Source organism: Botryllus schlosseri, chromosome 2, assembly GCF_051294905.1.
Source record: "Botryllus schlosseri isolate E-star chromosome 2, Bs_hap1, whole genome shotgun sequence".
Lineage (NCBI taxonomy): Eukaryota > Metazoa > Chordata > Ascidiacea > Stolidobranchia > Styelidae > Botryllus > Botryllus schlosseri.
In genome coordinates this window covers 32,751,655-32,777,642 of record NC_137237.1, presented here as the reverse complement: position 1 = coordinate 32,777,642, position 25,988 = coordinate 32,751,655, and the positions used below count along the sequence as shown (strand labels likewise).

Genomic DNA, 25,988 nt, shown 5'->3' with positions numbered 1-25,988 from the left:
GGCAATTTACTAATACAGCCCGCACGTAGCACCTATCACTCCTCCGCGCCATAGAACCTCTCACTGCGGTTGCAACTATGTGTGGCAGACAGCATTGAGACAAACCATAGAAAGGATAATAAACACCGCCACGACGTAATTGGATAAATGTGTGTCTGCAACTGATTTAATTATTAATCAAAGTGGCAAGTAGACATGTTATTCTGGCGTAAGGGATCTGCAACACGAGTGTCATTTGACATTTTATCTGAACCATTGCTAGATGCCGAAATCTACGAATTTGTCGTGAAAACCTGGCGCATATTATGAATGTGCCAAATAACGCTTACATCATCCTAGTCAGACAGTGTATAAAGCGTAAATTGCTACACACGAAATACAATTATCTATCTATCTATCTATCATTTGTTAGGAATGGCGGAGCTGCTCCCGAATTTTACGAATTGGGTGCGTGAAGGCTCTAATTTTTGTGGAATGCCCATCCTGGAGTAAACGCAGCGTTTGATTCATGTCAGGTTGTACCAGTACTAGTACATCGCATTGTGTCTTGTGAATCGTATTTAAGAACCACTGTGTCTACCACTCTCAAAGAAGATCGTTTCTTCTAATGCTTTTCAACATAACATACAGGGCTGTGGAGTCGGTAAATTTTTAAACCGACTTCAACTCCAGACATTTTCATTATACCGACTCCACACATTTTCAATATACCGACTCCAACAGTATTACCAAATTACTTCAAAAATTATATGCCACAATAACTGTTAAATGACTATCATGTAACCAATAAAGTTATGCAAACATATAATTAACGATGGCATGCAAACTTGATTCATTGTTGGTACAGCTCGAATTATTTACCATGCAATCAACATGTAAGAGTGCATTGCTACATATCCTTCCTTTTTCATATTTTATGAGTTTTTATAACATGGACTCTCTAAAACCCTAATATGCATGAATCAGTCAAACATGACATATATCCAATTCTGTATAATCAAAAATGTAGATCATGGGTGTCAAACATACGGCCCGCCAGACGGTTTCATCCGGCCCGCGAAGCAATTCTGAGTAGATTGAAAAATGTGTATCTTATCAAGCACATCTGTAACTGATGTTGAGATGTTTGAGGAAATACTTCCATTAAATAATCCCTCAATACAGCAAATGTCGAGCATGTTCGTAGGCCACAACCACCCAACTGCGGTGATGATGTTGTCACTCTAGTTGCCACTAGGAACAAGTCGAATACATTGGCACCTAATTTCGATAAGGCTCAAAAGTGAACATTGATTTAAATTTTATGGAAAATAAACCAAAAAGTGCTTATTCACAGAATTGAAAACGCCAAAGCGGAGACGTAATATGAAGGGCACATGGAGAATACACTATAGTTACTCCAAAGATATAATTCAAGTATATGTGGTCGCTCTGCTGTGTCGCTTCCGACTCACAAGGTTTCCGGAATCCACACAAAAATTAATCTGATTTCAACCAAAGTCCAACGTTTCCGTTTACAGTTGAATCTCTTGTATTCCTCACAAGGCCAAGATTAGGACCAAAGCTAAGGGAGCTAAGAAGTATGCCGACTCATACCGTCGTTTCCGCCACTGTTTAGCGGTTAATAACTGCTACTCAACAGGCTAAATATCGTACTTTGACCAATTCCATTGTTCGCGAATCGAGGTGTTGCTATTTGCTAGAATAAAACCCTTATGAACCGTGATGCAATGTAATATATAGGCCTACTATTGCAATAGCATATTACGTCGTATTGCGGTTCAGTAAAACTGCACTCCAGCCACTGAAAAAACTACAACATTCTTCGTACTCCGTATCATAGCTAGGGCCCCAAAGGGGCGTGGTTGTCAATCCAACAAGTCGCTGTTGAAGAGATTCGGTGTCCTAAACATAGAAGATATGCGGAAACTAGAAATCGCCAAGTTTATGTTTCAGTTCCACTGCGGTCATTGCCCCAAATATTTCAATGACTTCTTTACCTCGGAATCAAAAGCTCACGAGTAGGCTACAACATACGCGCGTCCACGTCGTCCAAATATCATATGATAGACCGAAAAAATATGCCGGACCTGTGGAACAGTATCCCGACGGCCTTCCGTCAGTCGACGAGCATGTCCACATTCAAGTCGAAATACGAGCAAGTACTACTAAATGAATACTAGTCCATTCTCAAGATTACCGGACCACGACCTGACCTATCGATCTCGCCTTCCATGATATGCCACCCCATTTTTGTCGTTTGCTATTTCTATATTATCTTCTTTTACTTTTCATTCAGTGCGCAACTGTGCATGCCTCCTCTTTACATCGCCTAGGCCAAGGTGGGTGTCTGGTTCCATAGACTAGGCTACTCCAAGTCGCTTCGACCCCTTCCTATCCTTTCATTGTATCGCATTTTCGTGGTGCATTGAACTGATAAAGTTGCTAGTAAACCAATGATTATGATGATGATGAATTATAATTATATATGTATGCATAATAATAATGCATTAATGTGAAAAGCGAAGACTTGAGGTAAAATTTTGGAATCAGTGGACTGGTGTGGCCCGCGAGCGATTTGAAGGTTTGAATCCGGCCCGCGACGTAATTTGAGTTTGACACCCCTGATGTAGATAAAACAATGGAACTGTAGCTCATCTTGTGTATGCAGGACCGTAACTGCCGCACCCCAAACCCCCCAATTGAGGGGAGCCCAAGCTCGAAGGAGGCCCAAGATTATTTCGTAAATTAGCATAAATTATAGAGTTTTTTGGAAATTTTGCAACTTGATAAAAAAATTTCGCTCTGCGCGCGACTGAATGTTGCCGAATATCTGGGTTATCGGGTACCAACAATAAATAGGGATGTTTTGTACAGATGGGTATGTCGGCCATTACCACAGCACGACACACAAAGGACATATACAGTTTTATGCCATGTAACATGCAACTCCAAGAAGTGTGCCAGCACGATCGGCGGCGAGAAAACTTTGGCCGAAAACAACTGCCCTTATGTCGACCGAAAACTTCGATATATATACATAGGCCTATATGTTTTATTGTCCATGTCCATAGGCGCCTAAAAGGCTGGCTCCGAATGTTCCTGTTCTGGCAATCTGAACCCGACAAGACAGATGCCAACTAGCAAGGAAAATTTTATTGCCGGTGAGGAAATACCAATTGGAAATCCTGTCCCTCTTTTAGTTTAGTAGGCTATACGTTTGAGCGATTTCAATATCCTTTGACATAGCAGACAGGAGTTCACGAAACAATATCATACAATAAAGTTATTATTCCGCCTGAATATGTTTATTGTTTATTTACGGGCCCTACAGTTTCCAAGACACCTCATTCAGATCTACCGGGAAATCTGATTACGTGAGTAGGGAGGATAAAAAAATTGAGAGCAACATCTATACAATTCCCGATCATATTGACCGATTTAATCATGAATTGTTCGCGCTAGACGCGTTTAGGTGAAGTAACGCGTCTCACTAGACCAGGGGTGGGCAAACTTTTGAGCTCGCGGGCCGCATTCAATGTCTGAATCCATTCGCGGGCCGCACTATATAAAACTGGCATTATAAACCAAAACGCAACATTGGTATTTGATTATATGGTGAGGACAAGGAGATAATATATTTGCTTATTTAAAACAATCTAAACATTGCTTTGATGATATCGTACTTTTAAGACACGCCACCCCACCCCCTTATGAGGGTAAAAGAGTTCGCACACCCTTATCGTCATACCACAAAACGCAACCAGGATGCTAGCAAACCTAACGGATAGTTATGTGGCATGGAAGGTTACGACTGTGGATGAGAGATTTTTAAATATGAAATCCAGACTAGAAATACAGAGCAACAAATATGAATGGATGTAGATCGTGCGAAGCGCGAAAATTGTTTTCGTTTGAGCTCAGCTTCGCGCCCACCTTCAAATGCTTTTACCTCCCCAAGGGGAGTGCGCCTCCAGTTTGGCAACCACTACCTAAGAATTATCATGGTGAAATATACTAAGAAACAGTTTAACCAAGTCCCAGCATTAATTAGATTTTTAGTACGCATTTTATCAATATTTTTAATAAGTTTCTTTAGACTCTCGCGGGCCGCACAGAACGGTGTGGAGGGCCGCATGCGGCCTGCGGGCCGTAGTTTGCCCACCCCTGCACTAGACAGTACAATAATTGCCGATGATCAGTCGCGACAAACACTTTCAACCTGACGGGGGGATTCGATTTATCGATGGATTTTTACTACAATAAATTTATAACGTTGAATAGTAAATCGAACGAACTGTGCTAATGAACTTTTCCGGAATTTACTGTGTGATATTACAGATATAGATCTGTCGTCTACACCAAAAAGTTACTGTGGTCCAAGGACTAACGGTTTAGGAACCACTGGACTACAATTTATCGTGATCTCCTATGTCCTATTATTAAGTTTACATGAATCGGCGCCATATTTTTCTTAAATCAATACTCTACACATTTTGTGTTTGCTTCGAGAAAACATGACTATAGTCACACGACCAAAAGCTTACTATGCCTTATAGAGGGCGAGAGGTAGGCTATGTACCGTTTGCACACATGATAGCCGATTGGCCGTGTTCATTAGGATGTACCGCGTGTAGATACGAGTGCGCAGGGCTACTACGAAGGGGAGGTAATAACTATGGATGAATACAGGGTTCGTGAAGTCTGCATGTCGGACTTACCTGCGATCCGCGCCATGATTATGCCGCAATTCAACCCGATGAGACGTAAGCTGCTTTGGATGATAGCTTCGCATTGGGCTGTGCAGGTACTGCAATCAATTAGATTATTCGGTTTTCTTCAGTGCGAAGGTGATGGGCATCGTCGCCTTATATTACCGGTATGTTACTTCATGCAGATAATATGATGATATGATTTCACTTTACCGCAGTACAAAAACCCTTATCGAAAGAGGTTTCAATAGATTATACTAGTAAAGTTTAGATCAGTATTGGAAATACTGTCTCTACTAGTACGATTGTGCTGCGCATATTCGGTGAAATCGGTCTATATTACCAGATTATTTACGACAGCAGCTGTCTCAAGCGGTTGCATACCACAACAAGATGAGCACAATATATTGCTGGAGCACTGGCAGTTATCGGCAGGATGGTTGTCTGAATATAAATAGGTCGTGATTCAAATCCCGAATACACGATCTATAGTGACTTGAATCTAGTAAATGTGAAATCAGCTTAATGTGCCATGAATTATGATTTTTATTCTCATTCAGTTCCTTATTTTAAATGATCATCAATGTCGTCATCAGTTCCCTTATTTTTATTATAGCCATTGGTATTCTTAGTTTTTATTATGATTTTTAGGTGCGTCAGTTTTCAACCCTTACGAAGTTTGCGTATCATATCTGATATGGGTCACTTTTTTCAAGTATATCTCAATTTGTATGCAGGCTGGAAAGTTGTTTTCACTCACACAGGGTTCCAGTGATGCCATAATATCTTTTCCGCAATACTTTTCCCCTCTCTCAGTTCATACTCTCTAGTCTAAACATACCCAATTTAGAAGTTGGTATCTGACTTAGGTAGGGGAGATGTGGTACCGATGGATCACTGGGACCGAAAATACTTTGAAAATTCTCTATGATAATTCTATGATTACACTCCGTGAACTTGTCTACAATTGTATTCTGGCAAAATCTTTCCTCACATACAAAAAAATTCGACGTGCGCGAGCAATGGGGTCTCTCACAGATGATTTTTGTTTTAGGGGGTGTAAGCTAAATTTAGATCGACATATACATTTTTCTTTGTAACCTTCAACACGAACAAAACAGCAATCATTTTTATTGTGAAGTGTAGGACTTGTATCAGGCTATATAATGACACCTATCACCCACCCAGTACTTTCCTTGAGTGGACTTTTTTTCGATTCATGTATAAAATTCGTAGGGTGGGGACCGATGATACAATAGCCAAATCAAGCAAAATAATCATGCATACTAATCATGAAACAAATGAAACATGTCTACGTACAGAAAATCTTTATGTAATAATTGCATATGATGTTTTACCGCTATAACGAGGTATTTGGAAGTCACACTGTCGATTTTCGGACAATATGTATGTACCCTCAAATTTATAGGTCCGAGCCTAAATCGAGACGCGATTTTATGACAACATTTGAGTTAATATTTATTCTATTTTTTGACATGTGCGACAAAACATTCTTCTTTGGCTTGCTGTAGCTTAGATTATAATACTGAGCAAGAAAAGTAGTTACATTTGAGTTTTTTAGGGTATATGTGTCATAGGTCCCCGGGTCGTGTGTCATTGGACCCACCGGGTGGGGACCGATGACACGTTCGAGCAACAAATTTTGAACGCCCATAAATATTTTTTGAAAAGACGGATATTCATGTATATGTGCGCGATAGGTAGAGCTTGTATCAAAGTGCTGAGCCAGCAAAAGATCTGTTGTTTTCGGCTGAACATTTTAGGGCCAGCGATCATTTTCCGATTTTTGATCCATCGGTACCACATCTCCCCTACCACTTAGTTATTTTTGACTCGTTTGAGAGATCGAAGGTTTTAGGTATGGATAGAGATAGGGTAGTGCCATTTGATGAGGTTATGAGAATGATACTGAGAGATGATGTGGACGAAGACATTTGGCCCGATAAAGAAGAGGACGCTGCTCTAGAGGAAGATGAAGATCTACCGGATGAAAATGGTAAGTAGTAGCAAATAAATACTTGAATCGATAAAAATTTGTAATAATTTCTTTATAGTACATGTTCGAACTTAAGATGTGGTTGCCGATAGTTCAGTTTCGGATACAGAGTCTTCTACTACTGCAGCAACACCCCTTCAAACAGAGGCGAGTTCTGATCCTGTAACGAATTCCAATTGCTATCAAAATCGAATTCAAAAAAGTACAAAAAACTAGGACACCTGAAAGGGCATTTCTTTGGACAAAGACTGTCCCTGAAGAGACGCCAAAGATAGCATTCACAAAGCCAAATGAACGTGCAACACGATGAAACCCTGTCCATTCGCCTGCTACGGCTTTCCTCGAGTTTTTTTTTTCGCTGAAGATTTTGGAATTTGTGGTCAATATGACCAATAACTATTTCTACAGAAAGGTGCGGCTTCGGTAATAAAGTTCATATTCGTTCGTTCATTTGGTTTAGTCGTTGGCTGCGGGATAGTAAGGAGTAATCGCTTTAGTGAGCTGAACAGGGTACATTTAGCCAGAACAATAGCGTAATGAATATTCACAAAATAAATATGATCGAAAGTAGGTTCAGATTTTATAACATTCTGATACAACGAGTCTAGCTAACTCAAAACTATTTCTCGTGTTTACAAGACGTGAACCCAGACGCCCTCTCTCGCATCTACCGTACGATTGCGTAATCAGACCAGTGGTTCTCAACCTTTTTCACCTCGCAGACCGGTCAAATTTCCAAAAATATTTGTCGTGCCGGTGGACCTTCAAAAATTGAAATCAACCTCAAACGTGAAGTATGCAACCGTTGTTTGCAATTATATGGTGCTAAAGAGTGACATTTTGCGGTGTTTTATCGTAATTAATTATGATCATGAAAGCATCCTTGCGTTGCCCAAATAAACGTGCTACCGCCGAGAGTCGTTTACAGCCTTTCGCGCCGAAGGTCATGGATTTTACCGGGCACGCTAACTCGAATAATATTCTTCTCTTCGGCAATATCGAGAGAAAAGACGTTTTGGAGTCGAACCAAGCCCTTTGTCGTGTTACCATGCTCATTGCCCACTATCACCAGACTTGGGCTACTCTGGCTACTATTACGAATACAATGCGCCGCGCGAAAACACCTGGCAACAGCTATAGCTGACCGTCCACAAAATCGGGGCCGAAAAAGCACTTCGTCAGCCCACCCGTCCAAAAACGTTGGTCTTGGGTCCCCACAGGGTGATGAAGCAAACTTTGGGGGACTTCGCCCCCCAAACATCACAGTTGGGTGAATGTTTTCACGTGTATTTGTGAGCACAATCATTTTACTTAGTGTAGGCATAGAGTTGATGCAAGGTAATCGCGCGAAGCGCGAATATTTTCCATAATTCATGACTGAATCGGTCAATAATATTGGTAATTGCATATATATTGCTATAAATTTTTTATACTTTAAGAATTATCCGACTTTCCGGTAGAGTTGAGTGAGGTGTCGCCTTAGAAAATGCAGGCACGTAATTAGTAATTAGGCATATTCGGGTGGGACTGTTGAAGTAATTACCTCATTGCATGTCATTATTTCCAGACCTACTGTCTGTTATTTAATGAGTAGATATTGAAATCACCCAAGCGTACTAAAGTAAAAAACGCACACGATTCCAAATAGTTATATCTTCACTGGCAAATAATTTTTCTCTTTAGTATATGGCATTTGTCCAGTGGGGTACAGATTGCCAGTGCAGTGAGATTAGGAGTCAGCCGTCTATGAACCTATCGACAATATACATATACGTACATATAGAAGTTTACGGTCAACAAAGAGCAGTCGTTTTAGGCCAAGGTTTCCTCGATGACGAATTTTTGGCACACTTTTTGGAGTTCCATGTTAGCCTGAACTGCATTATGTGTTGGCGCGTCGCGGCGCTGTGATGGCTGACGCCGAAATGCCTATTTTTATAAATCATGCGTATTTCTTGTAGGAAGGGCACCCAATAATCAACACATTTAGCCACATAAATCGCGCAAAGCGGGAAAAAATCGACAAAGGTTGAATAAAATTTCAAATGATACTGTATAATTTATGTTCATTCACAAAATAATTTTGGGGATCCCTTCAAGCTCGGCCCCGCTCCAATTGGGGGTTCGGGGTGCGGCAGCTACGGTTCTTCACAAAATGAATGAATCGAAAACGAATGACCGCGCGAATTGCGCGGTTTAGCGACTCAGCTCGTACTTGTCGCTCGCATGTCGTCAAATGACACGGCTTGAACTACAAGTCAAATCGAACATGTTTCCAGACCTATTTTTTCATGTAGTTCTGAATCAGTTTAAAAATTGGTGTTATATTTATTTTATCAATGGAAAAGCCCTCAAGATATTGCATCTTGAAATTAAGGTATAAAGTTGTAACATACCTGGCGGACCGGCTGGAAAGTCGTCACGGACCGGCGGTTGAGAACCACTGGGTTAGATAACGATCTCCTCTTTTCAACGACACATTAGGCGACTTGCTTGCAGTATGGGTCGGATATTTATCGACATTTTTATGAACTAGTTTTTATTTGGCCAATATGGCTCCACTTCGTAATACACTACTACCAGTATGTTACGTAGTGAAGTATCGGAGCCTACGATACGAATATCGTAGGCCCCGGAAGTATATAAAATAACAATTCGAATTAATCGCGCTATTGAATTTCTGAAAGAATAGCAGGTTTTACGGTATACGCCAGTGGTTCTCAAACTTTCACGCCCCCCTTATTGTAATATCACAAAATGCAAACAGAATGCTAGCAACCCCAACGGATGTTTTCATGGCATGGAAGGTTATGACTGCTGATGAGATAATTCTCAAATATGAAATTCGGACTATATACAGAGTAACAAGTATGAATTGGAGGTAAACTTTTTTCAGTTGACCGCAGCTTCGCGCCCCCCAGTTTGAGAACCACTGGTATACGCATTCCCGATCGGCAACAATCTCGCATGGTCATTGATGTAATCATTCAAATCGTTTACATCTAATTGTACTGTGAAATTCATCATGTGTGCCAACCTTGATGGCATAATCATCCATTTTTCACTGTAAATCTCATGAATATGAAGTACAGATATCGAATAACTTGTAAAATAGAGAGTGTGTGCTGTGCTGTGTGCAATCTAGGGTTGTTTCACAGTTAAACCACCATTTCCTGAAATGAATACCAATGGTGGTGCTGAAACATTCCCTGGACATATGAGCATGCAACACAATAGCAGGTGACATTTATGCACGTGGGTCAAAGTTAGGTCGAGGATTGGGCAGGGATATCTAGATAGCCCTGGGTTAGGGTACCAATATGGTTAGTTTTAGGGTCCGGTTTGAGTTTGAGTTGTAACGTCACATGTTCAAGTGTCGCATGCTCAAATATCAGAAAACCTTTGAAACACCACCCTAGCCGCACAGTTATTAACCTCCTGTATTGAAATAAAACCAAAAGTGTACTAAATTACAGTGTAGAGGGGGGTATTAAACAGTGGCGATGATCAATTATACATAAATGAACAAAAACTTTTTGATCAAACCATGTGTGTTACTGGCCGTGACTTAGGCAGGGGTAAGTTTCGGAAGTTCGAACACTTCCCTTCTAGGATCAAATACTCCTCACTTTCGAATCCTTGTTTCCATCCGTAATATATCTCAGCATGAACGCTCATTCGTAATTAGACGCGCGCTGTGTGCTTATACCGAATAATGCGACGATCCTATTTTTCTCCTTTTCTGTGGAAAATTGAGTTATTTGCCAATCGTTTTCCAAAACGCGCAAGATTCATCGGAAGCGAGAAATATCAGATATCAGTTTGTAAAGTGAATTTGTTGTTGGGAAGTTCCAAAGAAGTTCATTTCAGGTCTATCATCAGGTATACAATGTGGACTTTTTAAATCTGCGTTGATTCTCTGACCAATCAACGCATACTGTGCAATCCTAGATTTCAAGGCATCGAATGTTGGGTTCGACGAGATCGTGAGTGATATTGCTCGCCGCCGCGACAGCGATATTGTTTTGCAACACAAACTTTGTACCGAGCTCCACGGATAAGATTTGTCTGTTGTAGGCCCCTAAATAACGTACCGTATTTGACCTATTATAGGTAAAAAAAATGATCATATTGAACCAATAAATGAGCAATTATCAGCAGGCAATATTGGTCCTAATTTTCAGAAATTTGAAAATGAAGGAGGCTGTTCTTAGCCTCCTGAAACCCCTGTGTAGTGTGGATACGCCTCTAACTTGACCTCACATGAACTTGTCTCTGCTACCACAAGGATAAAGGATAATGACTTGGGCAATTGTGAAATTGTACAACAAATCTATGAATAAGATTTGAATTCACTGCACAATAGAAAATTTTTCAAATAGTCATATCACATCATCAAAAAGCCATATATGGCTCGCGAGCCATAGGTTCCCGGCCCCTGGTTCACTGAGCAATACCATCTCAACACAACTAGAATGCTACACTATGTTATAGATATCATATTTGATTAGATAATGATGACGGAAAGCTGAGTTAATTCAGTCTGCAGAAACCCGCTATGAATAAGTAATTCGATAGTGGCAAATTTCATTTCCTTGAATATTAAAAGACCGACCCGCGATAAAAGGATCATTTTGAAATCGTTCCGCGGAGTATAAAAAGTTTCTGACCCCTGCTGTACAACATGTGGAGAAGCCCTTTGATCGGATTACGTACCGCGATTTGGAATGGTACCAGATCTTTCTAAAATATATGTTGAATTTTCAGGCCTTCTTGGGTTTCATGTCCCTCATCGGCTTTGCGTTAGCACAAGGAGGAGTTCTCTCATTTGTCGTAATCCACATCCTCAATAACGCGTTGATGGTATTTGTTGGTGAGTAGGCCTATATCAATCTTTATGGATTTGCTACATCAATAAATTCACAAACCAGCTGACTAATTACCCCGACAACACAGTTTTCATCATATTCCGACTGCGTATCATGAGCCATAATAAAGACTTATGGGACTGGGAAGCGTGTGAAGGTGCCTTTACAGGTGGATTTTGGGTGGCGGAATCTAAAAACAAGAATGAAATTGTCGGTTCTTACGCTCTCGGCCCGAAAAATCGCTCGATAATTGCGTCAGACGAATATAAAGGCTCTTGCGTTGAAATTACGGTAAGATAGTTGCCTAATCAGGGTATTAACTGAAATCTAAGTATACCATTCATGATTCCTAATCCACGGGCCTCCATGTCAGGGATTTAGGGATGGTGCGAACCCCGAAAAGGTTCAGGTTAGTGTGAACGCGAACCTTCTTGAAGGGTTCTGTGTGAACGCAAACGTGAACCTTGTGACGTCACTTAACGTCATATTACCAACTCCAACCCTACATGTCTGTGAAGTGATAGATAAATATACATTGTACACGATACCTAGCGACAACTCAGGCCGCATTATGCCACAATGCTGACGTACTGTTCTTTTCGAACTTCACCAAATGTATCTTCCTCAGCTTGCCAACAATTTCGACGAGGACTTGCAAAGGAATATAAGCTTACGCCTTAAAGGTCGAGGCCAGACCAGACAATGTATTCGGCGTCCGACTTTTGCTACATCGATATTGAGCAGGGTGTAAAGCGGATTTCTTTACTTGCTACCAATATTATTCCATAAACAAGTTATTACAGGCACGTATTTGGCTCTCATGAATCAATAAACTTATCAAATCAAGATGGATCCCGTACGCCTGCTGGATTTTTTAACATTAGACAACGACGTATTCCTTATATCAATTCAATGATTGGTTGAATAAGCATCATTCGTTGGCTACCTACCAGTGTTGCGGGGATCAAGTCACTACCTTCGAGTAGTACCACAAGTCAATTCGAGTCATTGCACATTTTGACTCGAGTCAAGTCAAGTCACTCGATTTTTGAAGGTGACTCGAGTTAAGTCACAAAGTCATGTCGAATTTTCAAAGTTCGGGCCATGATTCCAGCCAATTCATTTTGCAAGATGATTGAAGTACGGATTGATTTACTATAATTATGAATCGAGAGACGAATAAAGCGTTATTACACCTTTAATGGGGCGTTGTATGGCTCACTAGGTACATTAGGTTCACCATATTTTGGAAATCTGAAAAGAGGACACTTTTTCAGAATTTTCAAACTTGCAATACCGGAGGAAAATCCTGAAAAAATGGTAACTAATGGTTGACTAAAAAAAAGGTCAACTTTCCGGCTCAGATCTCGAAGTAGCCGCCGGAGTGTTACTTCATTGCTGGTTTCCTGTATCTCACTCGATTTTACCCTATATTTAAACAACATTCTCAAAAAAGAGGACAGAATGGCAAAAAAGAGGACATTTGGGCTTCATCCGAGGACACTTTAAAAAAAACGGCAAAAAGAGGACAAATTCTCTTGAAAGGACGTATGTTAACCCTAACATACAAGTAGGCCACGTCAGTCACTGTCCGCCGAATAGGTAATTGAAAATGAAACCTCAGAACAAATTGATGTGATGCAATACATAATCCTCCACCACATCAATACAATAGCCTGCACCAATGGTTATCGAGTAATATAAATATATAAACTACTATATCGGTCCTATTGTAATTATGAAATAGTTTCGTTAAGTTTAGCACTGAGCAGAAAGACACTGCTATAGATGGAATACTACTAGTCTACGACAACATATGCCATAATCACTGTATGTTTGTGGTCAACTAATTTGAGACTTAGCGATAGGGGCTGATAAAAATCAGGCTGACCGATCGTTAAATGGTTGTTTGCTTACATAGATCATATAAGGGTGTGGAGACTGACGTAGTTGACACTGATTTCTTGACGACTTGAAATTTACTCGGACATTTCGCTTCGAGTCACGAGTTAATCCATATTTCTGAGGCGACGAGTCAAGTCAAGTCATTTTCTCGAAGTGACTCGAGTCGAGCAAGGTGCATGCTCGTTTAGTATTGATATTTTTATGCTGCCAGCGCCTTGCATAGAGAGGTCCAAAGTTGAAATGCAAAGAATATAAAACAAAGATGTTATAATGACGTGAAAAATTGTAATAGGCTACATGAAAAACGTTCACAGTGCGGAACCTACCAAGGTTCGTTTGTGAACGTGAACCTCTAAATTTCTGAGGTTCACACACAGAACGCGTACGTGAACCTCACGCTCACACCATCCCTGCTAGTTCCGAATGGAGGCGTGGGTTCGAATCCCACTTCTGACACCAATTGTTATGTTCTAGATCTTGTTTGAACAATAACTCAATACGACGAGGTTGCAATATGAAATCAGTATATAATAACAGCAGAATAACTTAACGGCAGCGACACGATCCAGAGTTCAGTTAAATGAAAGACCACGAGACAACAGAACACAGGGTATAAATACAAGCATGACACACGAGGAAATAATGATTGGCTGAAATTACTAATCCTATAGAAAGAAAGAGTTCTACGACACCGAACGTAAATGCACGAACATAACAATCTATATCTGGATATCTAGGTGTGCACTGTGCATATCATTGTATTTTTCACAGGAAAACTTAGTTATCAAATGACGTGGTAGTGAAGCTGCTAATTTTGGCTGTTGCCGTACTTTCCGGCGTGTATACGTGTATGTGTAATTGTGTATACGTCCCCTGCACACTGCACAACCAGAGGTGGTCAGTAACGAAGTATTTCTACTTTTTCGAAGTACTCAAGTAGTTTTCCTCTTCTTCTGGTACTTACTCATGTACATCTGATTTTCGCTACTTCTACTTCGTGTTATTTTGTGATCTACTTACTTACTTTTCGCTATTTTCAGTTTGTCAAGTAGAAGTAGTTCAATCATCCAATCAGGAAGGTTGCAGGAGGTTTTCGGGGCTGTTTTCACTGAGTATCAACATTTAATTTTCATAACAGTTGAGTAAAGCCCAGAATTTTTGTCTCGCTTCGCGCACAGTGGATACGGAGTAACCACTATAATTTCACGATAGTATCGATGAATATAATTTAGGAAACGGGTTGGCGTGGTTCCGTTCACGCCACATTGTCGCCTTTCGCCCATATGAAATATTTCATCACAGTATATATATGGCTCATCATAACGTTTGAAACTGATGTTTCGCAATCTAGCATTTACTTTTCAGATCGTAATATAGCATGTCCATGGCGTGTCCTAATCCGAAAAAGTGGACTCTGACCTTTTTTTAGTTTTAGAGCTGTTCTAGCATACCACCAGGGCCGTAACAGCACTTCGTCAGCCCCCCCCAAAAAAAACTTTGGTCTTGGGCTCCCCCATAGGGTTATAGACCGAACCAAACCCCCCTCCGTCGATACACTGTTTACCGCTATTTATCATATTCATTGGGAGTTGGTTTAGTGAATCAGCTTTTGTCGCCTAAGCGCGCTAAGCGCGGAAAATTTTTAGAATTCATGATTGAATCGGTCAGTATGATGGGGAATTGCATATATTGTTATCATTTTTTATCTTCTCTCTGCTCACGAAATCAGATTTGCGGGTAGAGCTGAGTGAGGTGTGTTTGAAAAGGTAGGACCACTCAATAATATTTAAACATCTTCAGGCGTATACCCGTTGGTAGGAACGAAACAGCACCTCGTCAGGCCCCCACAAATGTGGGTCTTGGGCTCCCATAGGGTGAATAAACGACCCCCCATCACGTTGTTCGCGTTTGTCACGAAATCATCCGTACTGTATTGTGAGCCAGCGCGAAGCGCGAAAATTTTCGATAATTTATGATAAAATCGGTCAATCAGATCGGCGATTGCATATATATAATGCTATCAATTTATTGTCCTCTCTACTCACGTAATTAGATTTACCGGTAGAGCTGAGTGAAGTGTACTGAAAACGGGAGGGCCCGTAAATAATAATTAAACATCTTCGGGCGGGCGGACCCGTTGATATGACTTCGTTACATGATGTTATTTCGTGACTTCCAGTCTGCTATATCAACAAATGTAGAATCGCCCAAACGTAGGCTTCTAAACTAAGAGACGCACACGATTTCAAATTGGTATTTCTTCACTGACATAAATTTTTTCCCAGCTGGATGGTATTTGTCTTGTGAGGTTCAGATTGCAAAGACAGGAACATTCGGCGCCAGTCATTTAGGCGCCTATGGACAATTAAACCTATGTGTATTTTGTATATATAACGAATTCTTCGGTCAGCATAGACCTAGGGCATAGACCTTTTCGGCCAAGGTTTTCTCGCTGCTGATCGTTCTGGCACACTTCTTGGAGTCGCATGTTATATGGCCTAAAACTTGATTGTATGTCTTGGTGGGTCGTGGCGCGGTAATGGCCCAATACCCAATAATAAAGATAAATGGCTACTTGAATTCGCGCGCAGCGCGAAAAAAAGATGCATAAATTTTCAAAAAATTCTCTATGATTTATGCTAATTCACGAAATAATTTTGGGCCCCCTTCGAGCTCGCCCCCCCCCCCCCAATTGGGGGGTTTGGGGTGCGGCAGTTACGGTGCTGCATACCACCTTTGAAACTTTCTGGACTAAAGAGATGAAATACATGTTCCGCTTTTATAAGTAGTATTTATATTTCACTTTCAATTCTCAGTATCATATACTTTGAGTTCTAATTAATATCAGTTCTTTGTCCGGATAACATACATGTTGAACTCTAAAAGCAAGTGTAGCAATGCTTTTAATTTCCGGAAATAAAGCTACACAATATGGCATTTTTACGGTCCACCATATTTTTTATTACCGTCTACTAATCGCGCAAAGTGTTTACACCGTATCCTATATAACTTCCCCGTATTGTTCTTCGACTAAACTACGGGTCATATAATATGGGGGAGGGCGCCATACCATGATATTTTCTAAAACGTGCTGTTCGTGAAAACAGAGGATTAGTATACCATTTCCATATCAATACTATCATTTTCATCCCATGATGCGCACGGATGCTGTCGAAAGTTGGATACCTCCTGATATGTATCAATATGAATCAAGCTCGGCACCTTTCGCGTAGCTCAATTTGCAGCTTTTGACAATCCCTGTGAACGAATTAGGATCGTTTTCACAACTACTTACTTACTTGAGTAGATTTAAAGTCAGTCAATTCTACTTCTACTTGAAGTAGTCTTGGGTTGCTTATGGAAGAAGAAGAAGTACTTCTACTCGTACTTGAGTAGATTTTTTCGTCGCTACTTCTACTTCTACTTGAGTAGCCTTCTTGACTACTTTGACCACCTCTGTGCACAACTGCATACCTGTGATTACAGTAATACATCTGGTAGCCACTCGGCGTCTATCGACTTGTGGTAGCAACAACATTCAATACAAAATTACCGAATCTCCCAATAAATAGTCACCACGACATACTGGCCAGACTTATGTAAAGCAATTTATGTTCATTTTAATTGATATTATTGGCTTCAATTGTGCGGAAGTGCTATCAGAGTCATTTTTGTTATTGGCATGCTATGCATGTATTGTATAGCATGCCTCTACCTTTCTTACTACTTGGTGCGTTGCATAACCACTAACCAGTTTGGAACACATATAGCCTGCTCAATGCGTATGTGTGATGTTGGTAAGATAAGATATCGGTTTGACATCCCAAGCGCCGACTCGAGATTTTGTATCATTATATATATTTTTAAACCCAATTATCGCTACATGAGAATTATTTGTATGATTATAAAAGTATGTGATCTTGACTGCAGACTACTGTCGTAATATTTTGCTTAAGAGGACGGCCGTGTGTACCGACAAAGATTTCAAGACTATCGGCGTCGAACTGCTTGAGCAAGGCCTTGCAAAAGCAAAATCCTCTGGTTACGATACCGTGCTCTACTGCGTTCCAGAAACCTCCGTCGATGCTTTGAATGTCGCAAGATATCTGGGATTCGGTACAGTCAATATTCATGACGGATTAATCAAGATTCATGTGATGCGAAAGATATTATAGCAGAGGAATATAACTCCTGTTTTTAAAATGTATTTTGAAACACAGCTGTGTGGCTCATTGATTTCCGTTACCTATACCAAGTCAACGCGCAAGCTCTAGTCGGTTTCCCACGATGATTTTACAATAATATAGCAAAGGTGTGCGTGGATTTAGATTTGTATGGGAAAAATTGAATTGAAGAACTCATTGGAATTAGTATCAGATTTAGATTTTAATTTGGACGTGGACACAGCCTTGGCTGGTGTATTTTAATAAAAGTCAAATCCAAGGCACATAAATGAAAGTGTGTGTGAAAGAGTTCGTGTAACGTCTAAAAATAGTACATTGGACGCTCTCGTATTCAGAATTTCATGCTGGTGACGTCATATTTTGTGATACGATTGTTGATATACGATGTCCTTTTCCATTCTCTACTAGTTACTGACGTTTACCCCTGACGAGTGTCAGTCAAAAATATCCGGGTTCATATCAATATGAATAAACTGTTCAATTGTATGTAAGTCTAATTGTAATCGCCATGATAAGATAACGGTATATTCCTAGAGTCGTTCAAGGCCGTATGGTGGGTTTACCATATTTCGGAAGCGGGAAAGGGGGACACTTTTTTAAAATTTTAAAATTTAGAATACCGGAGGACAATCTTGAAAAATGGTAAATTTTTCCCACTTTGTGGTCGGTTGACTAAAAAAGGGTCAACTTTCCTGCTCAGCTCCCGAAATAGCCACTGGAGCGTTACTTGAGTGTTGATTTACTGTATTTTAGTCGAATTTTGCCCTATATTTAATCAAAATTCTCAAAAAAGAGGACAAAATTTCAAAAAGGATGACATTTAGGCGTCCTCGGAGGACATTTTCCAAAACCTGGAAAAGGAGGACAAATCCTCCTAAAGGAGGACGTATGGTAAACCCACCGTATGGATGCTTTAGTCAACAACAATGGTTCTGAACCTGATGGTCGTTGGCCTTTATTCTGAGGAATGGAAAGATGTTGATCGTAATCAGCTTCCAAAATAGGCCATGAGTAAGTCGGTGCAAAGGTGCTGCCTTTTTTTAGTAATCAGCTTACAAAATTTTGACTTGGGCCAAGGAACATTTTCAAATTGGAAATGGAATCGAGACCATAAAAGGATGGAAATCACCGGATGTGCATTGTGCAACCTGCTGGTGCGAACCGTTATTTCGGTCATAAATAGTCTTATTCGTGTGACATGAACATGATTTAACGATCCCTGCATTTTCGTAGTCATCATCCATCACCAGCGGGTCGGAAACGGCCCACCAGACGATTCGCGAAGAAATCTTTCGCAGATCAAATGAGAATCCAATACTGTACAGCATCACCGCAGAGCTCGCATTAGATTCAATACCTATGTTCCACTCCTGAATACAGTCGATAGGCAAAGCTTAGATAGTGTGACGCATATTGACAGACAGTGTGTTCATAGTGTCCTATGGTGTGGACCAATGATATATATACAATGATTGGAAACTGCCACGCCCCTTAACGCTATAACATCGGTTCCCGGCGAAATCAGTCCGTCGGGGGATATGCTTGAGCGGAGGTACCGGATTGCGTTATGTCGACTGCGGTGGAGTGCTGCAATCGACCCTGATGGCGTAATATTTCACGTATTTTACCTAGTTGTTTGAGTTTTAGTTGAATTCGTGAGCATATCGAGGCAGTGCTGCATACTAGGATGCAGAGGTGGTCGGCAACGAGGTACTTCTACTTTTTTCAAGTACTCAAGTAGTTTTCCGCTGCTTGGGTACTTACTCAAGTAGATCTAATTACCCCTCTACTTCTGCTTGATACTTTGTAATATTTTGTCATCTACATACTTACTTTTCGCTATTTTCAGTTTGTCAAGTAGAAGTAGTTTGCTCCTCCAAACAGGAAGATATCCTGAGTAATTTCGGGGCTGTTATCACGGAGTATCAACATTTAATTTTCATAAAAGTTGAGTAAAGCCCAGAATTTTCGTCGCGCTTAGCGCACAGTGGCTATGGAGTGACCAATATGATTTCACGAAAATATCGGTGAATATAATTTAGGTAGCGGGTCTCGTGGTTCCGTTCACACCGCATTATTGCCCATATAAAATATTTCATCGCAGCAGATATATCGCCCATCATAACGTTTGAATCTGATGTTTCGCAATCAAGCGTTTACCTATCGTATCGTAATGGCGTGTCCTATTCTGGAAAAGTGGACTTTGATGATTTTTTTTAGCTTTAGACCTTTTCTAGCATACCACATTTGAAATTTTCTGGGCCAAAGACATGAAATACATTTTCCGCTTTTAGAAGTAGTATTCATATTTCTCTTTCAATTCCCAGTATCATACTTTGAGTTCTAATTAGTTTCCATTCTTTTTTTCTGGAGGACATGCATGTTGAAGTATAAGAGCAAGTGTAGAAATGCCTTCAATTTCCGGAAATAAAGCTACACAATATGGCATTTTCACGATCCATCAAATTTTTATTAACGTTTACTAATCGCACAAAGTGTGTATACCGCATCCGATACAATTTCTCCGTATCGCTCTTCGACCAAACTACGGACCTTATAATATGGGGTAGGTCGTCATACCATGGTATTTTCTAAAACGGGCTATTCGAGTAAACAGAGGATTAGTATCGCATTTCCATATCAATGCTATAATTCTCATTTCATGATTCGGACGAATGCTTATGCTGTCGAAAAGGGGATGCCTCCTGGTATGCATCAAAACGAATCAAGATCTGCACCTTTCGCATAGCTTAATTTGCAGCTTTTGACTATAGAATGTTTACATTCTATATTTTGACAATCCATGCGAACGAATTACGATCGTTTTCACAACTACTTACTTACTTGAGTAGATTTAAAGTCAGTCAATTCTACTTCTCCTTCAAGTAGTTTTAGGATGCTTATGGAAGAAGTACTTCTACTCGTACTTGAGTAGATCTTTTTCGTCGCTACTTCTACTTCTACTTGAGAAGCTTTCTTGACTACTTTGACCACCTCTGCTAGGATGTGAAAAACTTTTGACGATGCACGTTGATCAAAGTACCGACTAGCTGCTAAACATTTCCGCATCGGTGACATACATGCATGTACGACACAGCCTAAAGCAGTGGTCAGGAACCTATGGCTCTTTTGGGTATAAGATATGGCTCCTAATTTTTTATTTTTTACTCAATTTATCAATATTGCAGCAACTTGTTGGTAAATTTTAATGGTGGCGAGAATAATTATTCTCGTGGCAGCACAAACATGCGTATTTGAGAGGTCAAGACAGTGGGGTATGCAGGGTTAGGGGCTCGCACCGCCCTCTTTTCAAAATTCCCAAATTTAAGCTTCTGTCGCACCGGCGACTAACACCACACGCGAATTCGACCTACCAACCATCGCGCGCCTAGCAATCTTAGATTGCAGGTTACCTTGATTGACGAAAGAGAATAACAGACATGGCGACACTTGTAGGACAATGAAGTTTTCTCATACACAATGTCTTCCTGATCTACACCGAGAAATAAAATGCCGTTGAAGTAACATTCACAATTACAAATTAAAATTAAAAACAACGCTATACCTATCCCTTTTCTCGATTAGTTATCAGTAGGGCAAGTTTTTGCAACTTTTGCAACTTTTTTTACAGCTTCAGGCAGCTTCCAACATACTTATGTACTATGGTGTTTTAAGCTGTTTGGAGGAATCTTACATTGCTACTTTTTGCAACTTTTTGCAACTTTTCTCATGCAACCTTATGCAACTTTTTTTGATTTTTCATGCAACTTTTTGAAAGTTTTTTGGATTTTTCTTGCAACTAACTTTTTACTAGAAATATTTGGCACTTATATGTGAATATATCGCTTGATTAAATACCCTGTCGTTCAAATTTGAGGTCCTTTCTGATTTGACGTACATTCAAGCTAGGCCCCGAAAAATACTTTTTCACTTGGTAAATCTCTTCAGGCTATTGATTTTGTTGAAGTCGCCAACACTGAGTTTTGCTACAGTGCCTTGCATACGGATCGATTCGAGTGTCTCATATCATAATAATTTCAAGGAACTTGTCCATAAATGCAACTTTTTAGTGCAACTTTTGTGAAAAATAAATGCAAACTTTTACTGCAACTTTTGTGAAAAATAAATGCAACTTTCCGCAGATTTGACTGCAACAAAAACTTGCCCTAGTTATTAGCTTTTTAGCACTGCCGTAAAAATGTGAGTTTGTAACGCAACGTTACGTTACGCCGAATATTTTAGAAGTCGATCAATACTTAGATTTTCAGAATCAGCGCGTCAATTACATTTCATTAATATCAGTGATCATAAATTCTAAGCTATTGGCGATGAGTTGCGCTATCACAGGTGAGGCTTGGCCCGCCTGTGCCTCATCTGAGTCTTACCTCTCCTTTCGCGCTTCATTTTCGAACAGGAGATATGAAAATTCCGTGATTTGGGGAATAAAAATGTTCAGAATCCATTCATTCATAAACATCGATAGAAGATACCAATAACCATTGAAGGGTTCACAATTTTCCTTCAGTCATCACTGACGACATCTGAGGCACTGCCGTATCACACATGTATGTACAGCAGTAGTGACCATGTTTGGCTCCAACTACGCGTGTGGGCAGACAAATATGGCAAACACTACGAATCCCATATATTAGTAGTACTAATTTAGTACTACCATACGTCACGCATGCTCAATTGTGACGTTACAGTTGATTGACATGTATGGCTCTTTCGGAGTTACAATTGAAACTATTGGGCCAATATGGCTCTTCGGTCGAAAAAGGTTCCCGACCACTGGCCTAGAGGGTGAGCGTCAACATAGATGAGCAGAACCTGGAAGGATTTGTTAAATAATGATTTGAAAATTTTCTGGCTTCATTTACGCCACTTGATTTACTAACAGAGGAGGGATGATTACGATGATTGTGAGAGCAACTAGGCAATTTTATATAGTATGGTATCAATATAGCGACTGTACCTTCATAATATAAAATCGGATCCAGCCGAAAACTATTATTGTACTGGCTGATAACACTGGTCAACAAAATGAAAAAAAAATTTTTTAGGCAGAACATCTGAGAGCCGTTTCTGGGGTTTTTGAGGTTGCTGATTACGAATATCACATTAGTTTTGTCAGATTGGCTCATTGTCAGAAGATATTCACACCCCTAAAAACGCCCAAACTTACTGTATTTAACTTTAAATATTTCACTTGGTAGGAAGAAAATCGTGTTTTTTTCTAATTTTATACTGTGCATAAATAACTAATTGACTATGAAGAACCCTTATGTCATTCTCAGTCATTCTATCAATATTAACATGACTTGGTGCGAAATATTTGTTTGCCAAAAACGCAATTTGTCAAGCCTGAAAATTGTACTTTTGCACAACGGAAATACATATTCTCCTGTATCGATTGGTCATTCTACCAAGATCAAAGAGCTTCTTGGAGGAACAGAACTTCAATATACAATTGAATAGTATATTCATATTGAAATGAACCCGAATATTTTCGGCTGACACTCGTCAGGGGTAATCGTCAGCAACTAGTAGAGAAATGGAAAGAACATTGTATATCAACAATCGTATCACAAAATATGACGTCACCAGCATGAAATTTCGTGAATGAGCGAGCGTTCAATTATATAGATAACTAACCTACGTAGGTTAGTTATCTATAGTTCAATGTACTATTTTTAGGTGGTACACGTACTCCTTTTGTTGACAGAGTTGTGGTTGGTGTATTTTGATAAAAGTCGACTCCAAGGCACACAAATGGAATTGTGAACGGCCTCGCCCAACGATTCGAAATCGGTCGTCTCGATAATTATTCGCACAAATCGCATTATCTAACAAATGTTTGCCGATGGCAGAATTGATGGCCTTTGATCGATCAGCATCAATCTTAAGCGGATGAGGTAAGGGTGAGCTTTTCACTGAGCGTGAAGCACGTGTTCTGATGAATCTCGGGACATGTTGGTTTATGCGTTCCTGCAGACGTTTTGACGTTCTTCCCACGTAGCCACAATCACAGTGGCATTTATATTCGTACACTACATTACTTTGTTGAAGTGAAGGGAGAGCGTCTTTGCGTGTTGAAGGGAGCAGTTGTGTTGTTGTAAAAATCACATTGGTTTTGACTGTGTCGTAACACTTACTGGTCGTAAAGGTCATATCAAACCTGTGTGCATGTCAACCAAACCTAGTATCACGCAACAGGTCACATCCGTCAATTTCTGCTAAGTGCCACTCCTCTCCTTCGACATCGATCAACTATATCGACGCGTAATAAACCAGCTCTGGATCAACTCCAGCATCAACGGCATTCCGTTGCCGACACAGTGGGACACTGGTGCACCCTCCGCCATGGTGGGATTGACTGGGTACAAAACTTTGGGCTCTCCGAAACTCTCAGCATACCATTGCTCTTTCGTAGCGTATGGCGACAAGCCACTGAAAGTGAAAGGTATTTGCACTGTAACAGTGCAGGTGGGTTCCGAAGTTCGAGTTGGCTTAAAATTGGTAGTTCTCGACGAACACCGTGGGCAAAACAGTTTTGGTCTCGATTGGAGCGATGCTTTCTCCATGACCGCTAAGGGAACGTCTGTTTTGGATGCAATTTCCTCGCAGATGGTCAAATCGCAATCATGTAATACTATCGACATTTCTGATTCGAACGACAAATTGGTATCTTTTCAGTCCAAATTTCCCTCCGTTTTCTCTAATGTATTAGGACGATGCACCAAGACAAAGGTGACAATTCACTTGAAACCCAATGCCAAGCCCGTATTTAACAAGCCACGCCCTTTGCCGTTTGCAAGGCAAATCGCTGTTCAAACCGAATTGGATAGATTAGTCAATCATGGTATTCTCGAACCAATCAATTACAGTGATTGGGCAGCACCAATTGTTGCCGTCACCAAGTTTAATGGATCAGTACGCATTTGTGGCGGCTTTAAAGCATTGAATCCACAGATTCAGATAGATCAACATCCCCTGCCCTCCTTGGATGAAATTCTTCACAAGTTACAGGGTGGTTGTATTTTCACGAAAATTGATCTTGCCGATGCTTATTTTCAGCTAGAATTAGATGATGATGCGAAGAATTTGTGTGTCATCAACACGCAATTCGGTCTTTTCCGTTATCGACGCGTGTGTTTCGGAGTCGCATCTAGTCCCGCAAATTTTCAACGCTGTATTGATGCCATGATCGCCGGCTTGCCCGGTGTTGCTAGTTTTATCGATGACATAATCGTTACTGGCATTGATGAACGCGATCATTTTCGCAACTTATCGCTGCTCTTTGAGCGCCTCACCGAATACGGTTTCACCGTCAACTTCGCGAAATGCGAATTTTTCAAAAGTAGTATCGAGTATCTTGGTCACATAATTGACAAGGATGGCAAACACCCGTCTAACAAATCCGTTGAAGCAATCAAACAGTTGCCTAAACCTCGGGATGTTCGCCAGCTACAGGCATTCCTGGGCAAAGTCAATTATTATCGCGCGTTTATTCCTAATTTCACGAATAAAGCCGCTGCCTTGTACCGTCTTCTTCAAATAGACGCGGAATTTATTTGGAATACGGACTGTGATGCAGCTTTTCGCATTCTCAAAAACGGCGTAATCGACGCTACGCAGTTAGCTCATTATGATGTAAACAAGCAGCTCATTTTGTCAACGGATGCTTCTCAATTCGGAATCGGCGCTGTCCTCTCAATTGAGCACAATGGCGAAGAGAGACCTATCGCGCACGCATCGAAAACGCTTTCCGATTCGCGAAAATCCTACTCTCAAATAGAGAAGGAAGCTCTGTCGATCATTTACGGAGTCACTAAATTTCGTCAATTTTTGTATGGTAGAAAATTTACGCTCGTGACGGACCACAAACCGCTTTTAGCTATTTTCTCGCCGGACAAGAAAATTCCTGTGATTACAGCGCAACGCTTACAGCGATGGGCACTAACGCTCATGGCTTATCAATATGACATTCGCTATAAACCGACTAATCAGCACGGAAACGCCGACGGTTTATCTCGCCTACCAAAGGGTCCAGACCCTGAGTTTGACGAATTGGAAATGCGTGAAAACGCAGAGATCGTTCACGCTATTAATATGGCATTCGATGGCTTACCGTTACCTCGCAATGAAATTCGCGACGCGACGCTGAAAGACAAAACCATGGAACTAGTGAAATTATCTGTCACTCATGGTAATTGGAATCCAAAGACGCACATTGATGATTTTTCTTGGTTTTCGACTCGCAAACATTCGCTTTCTCTGCACGAAGACATAGTCATGCTCA

The 25,988-nt window shown here is 40.5% G+C and overlaps 1 protein-coding gene and 1 long non-coding RNA gene across 3 annotated transcripts; both read left to right on the top strand.

Annotated features, from left to right (window-relative positions):
- The first annotated feature begins 4,543 nt into the window (after positions 1-4,543).
- On the top strand, positions 4,544-18,177 carry LOC145434479 (uncharacterized). 2 transcript variants are annotated; one of them, XM_080311840.1, is made up of 4 exons: positions 4,544-4,807; positions 11,497-11,602; positions 11,767-11,888; positions 17,459-18,177. In XM_080311840.1, the coding sequence occupies exons 1-4, from the start codon at positions 4,679-4,681 to the stop codon at positions 17,675-17,677; spliced, it is 576 nt and encodes a 191-aa protein (XP_080167966.1). In that variant the 5' UTR covers positions 4,544-4,678; the 3' UTR covers positions 17,678-18,177. The 2 variants fall into 2 exon arrangements, with proteins under 2 accessions (XP_080167966.1, XP_080167965.1); XM_080311839.1 differs by having other exon boundaries at positions 4,545-4,807; positions 11,686-11,888.
- Positions 4,817-10,486, top strand: LOC145434482 (uncharacterized). Its single transcript, XR_013913413.1, has 2 exons — positions 4,817-6,729; positions 6,788-10,486. It is a non-coding gene; the product is annotated as an uncharacterized LOC145434482 (long non-coding RNA).
- Positions 18,178-25,988: the final 7,811 nt, after the last annotated feature.

Bases quoted from the DNA above. Each gene is read 5' to 3' on its own strand.
- LOC145434479 (XM_080311839.1), top strand. From the start codon at position 4,679: ATGGATGAATACAGGGTTCGTGAAGTCTGCATGTCGGACTTACCTGCG. The intron at 11,603-11,685 runs GTGAGTAGGCCT...CCGACAACACAG, and splicing joins CGCGTTGATGGTATTTGTTG to TTTTCATCATATTCCGACTG. The intron at 11,889-17,458 runs GTAAGATAGTTG...ATTTTGCTTAAG, and splicing joins GCTCTTGCGTTGAAATTACG to AGGACGGCCGTGTGTACCGA.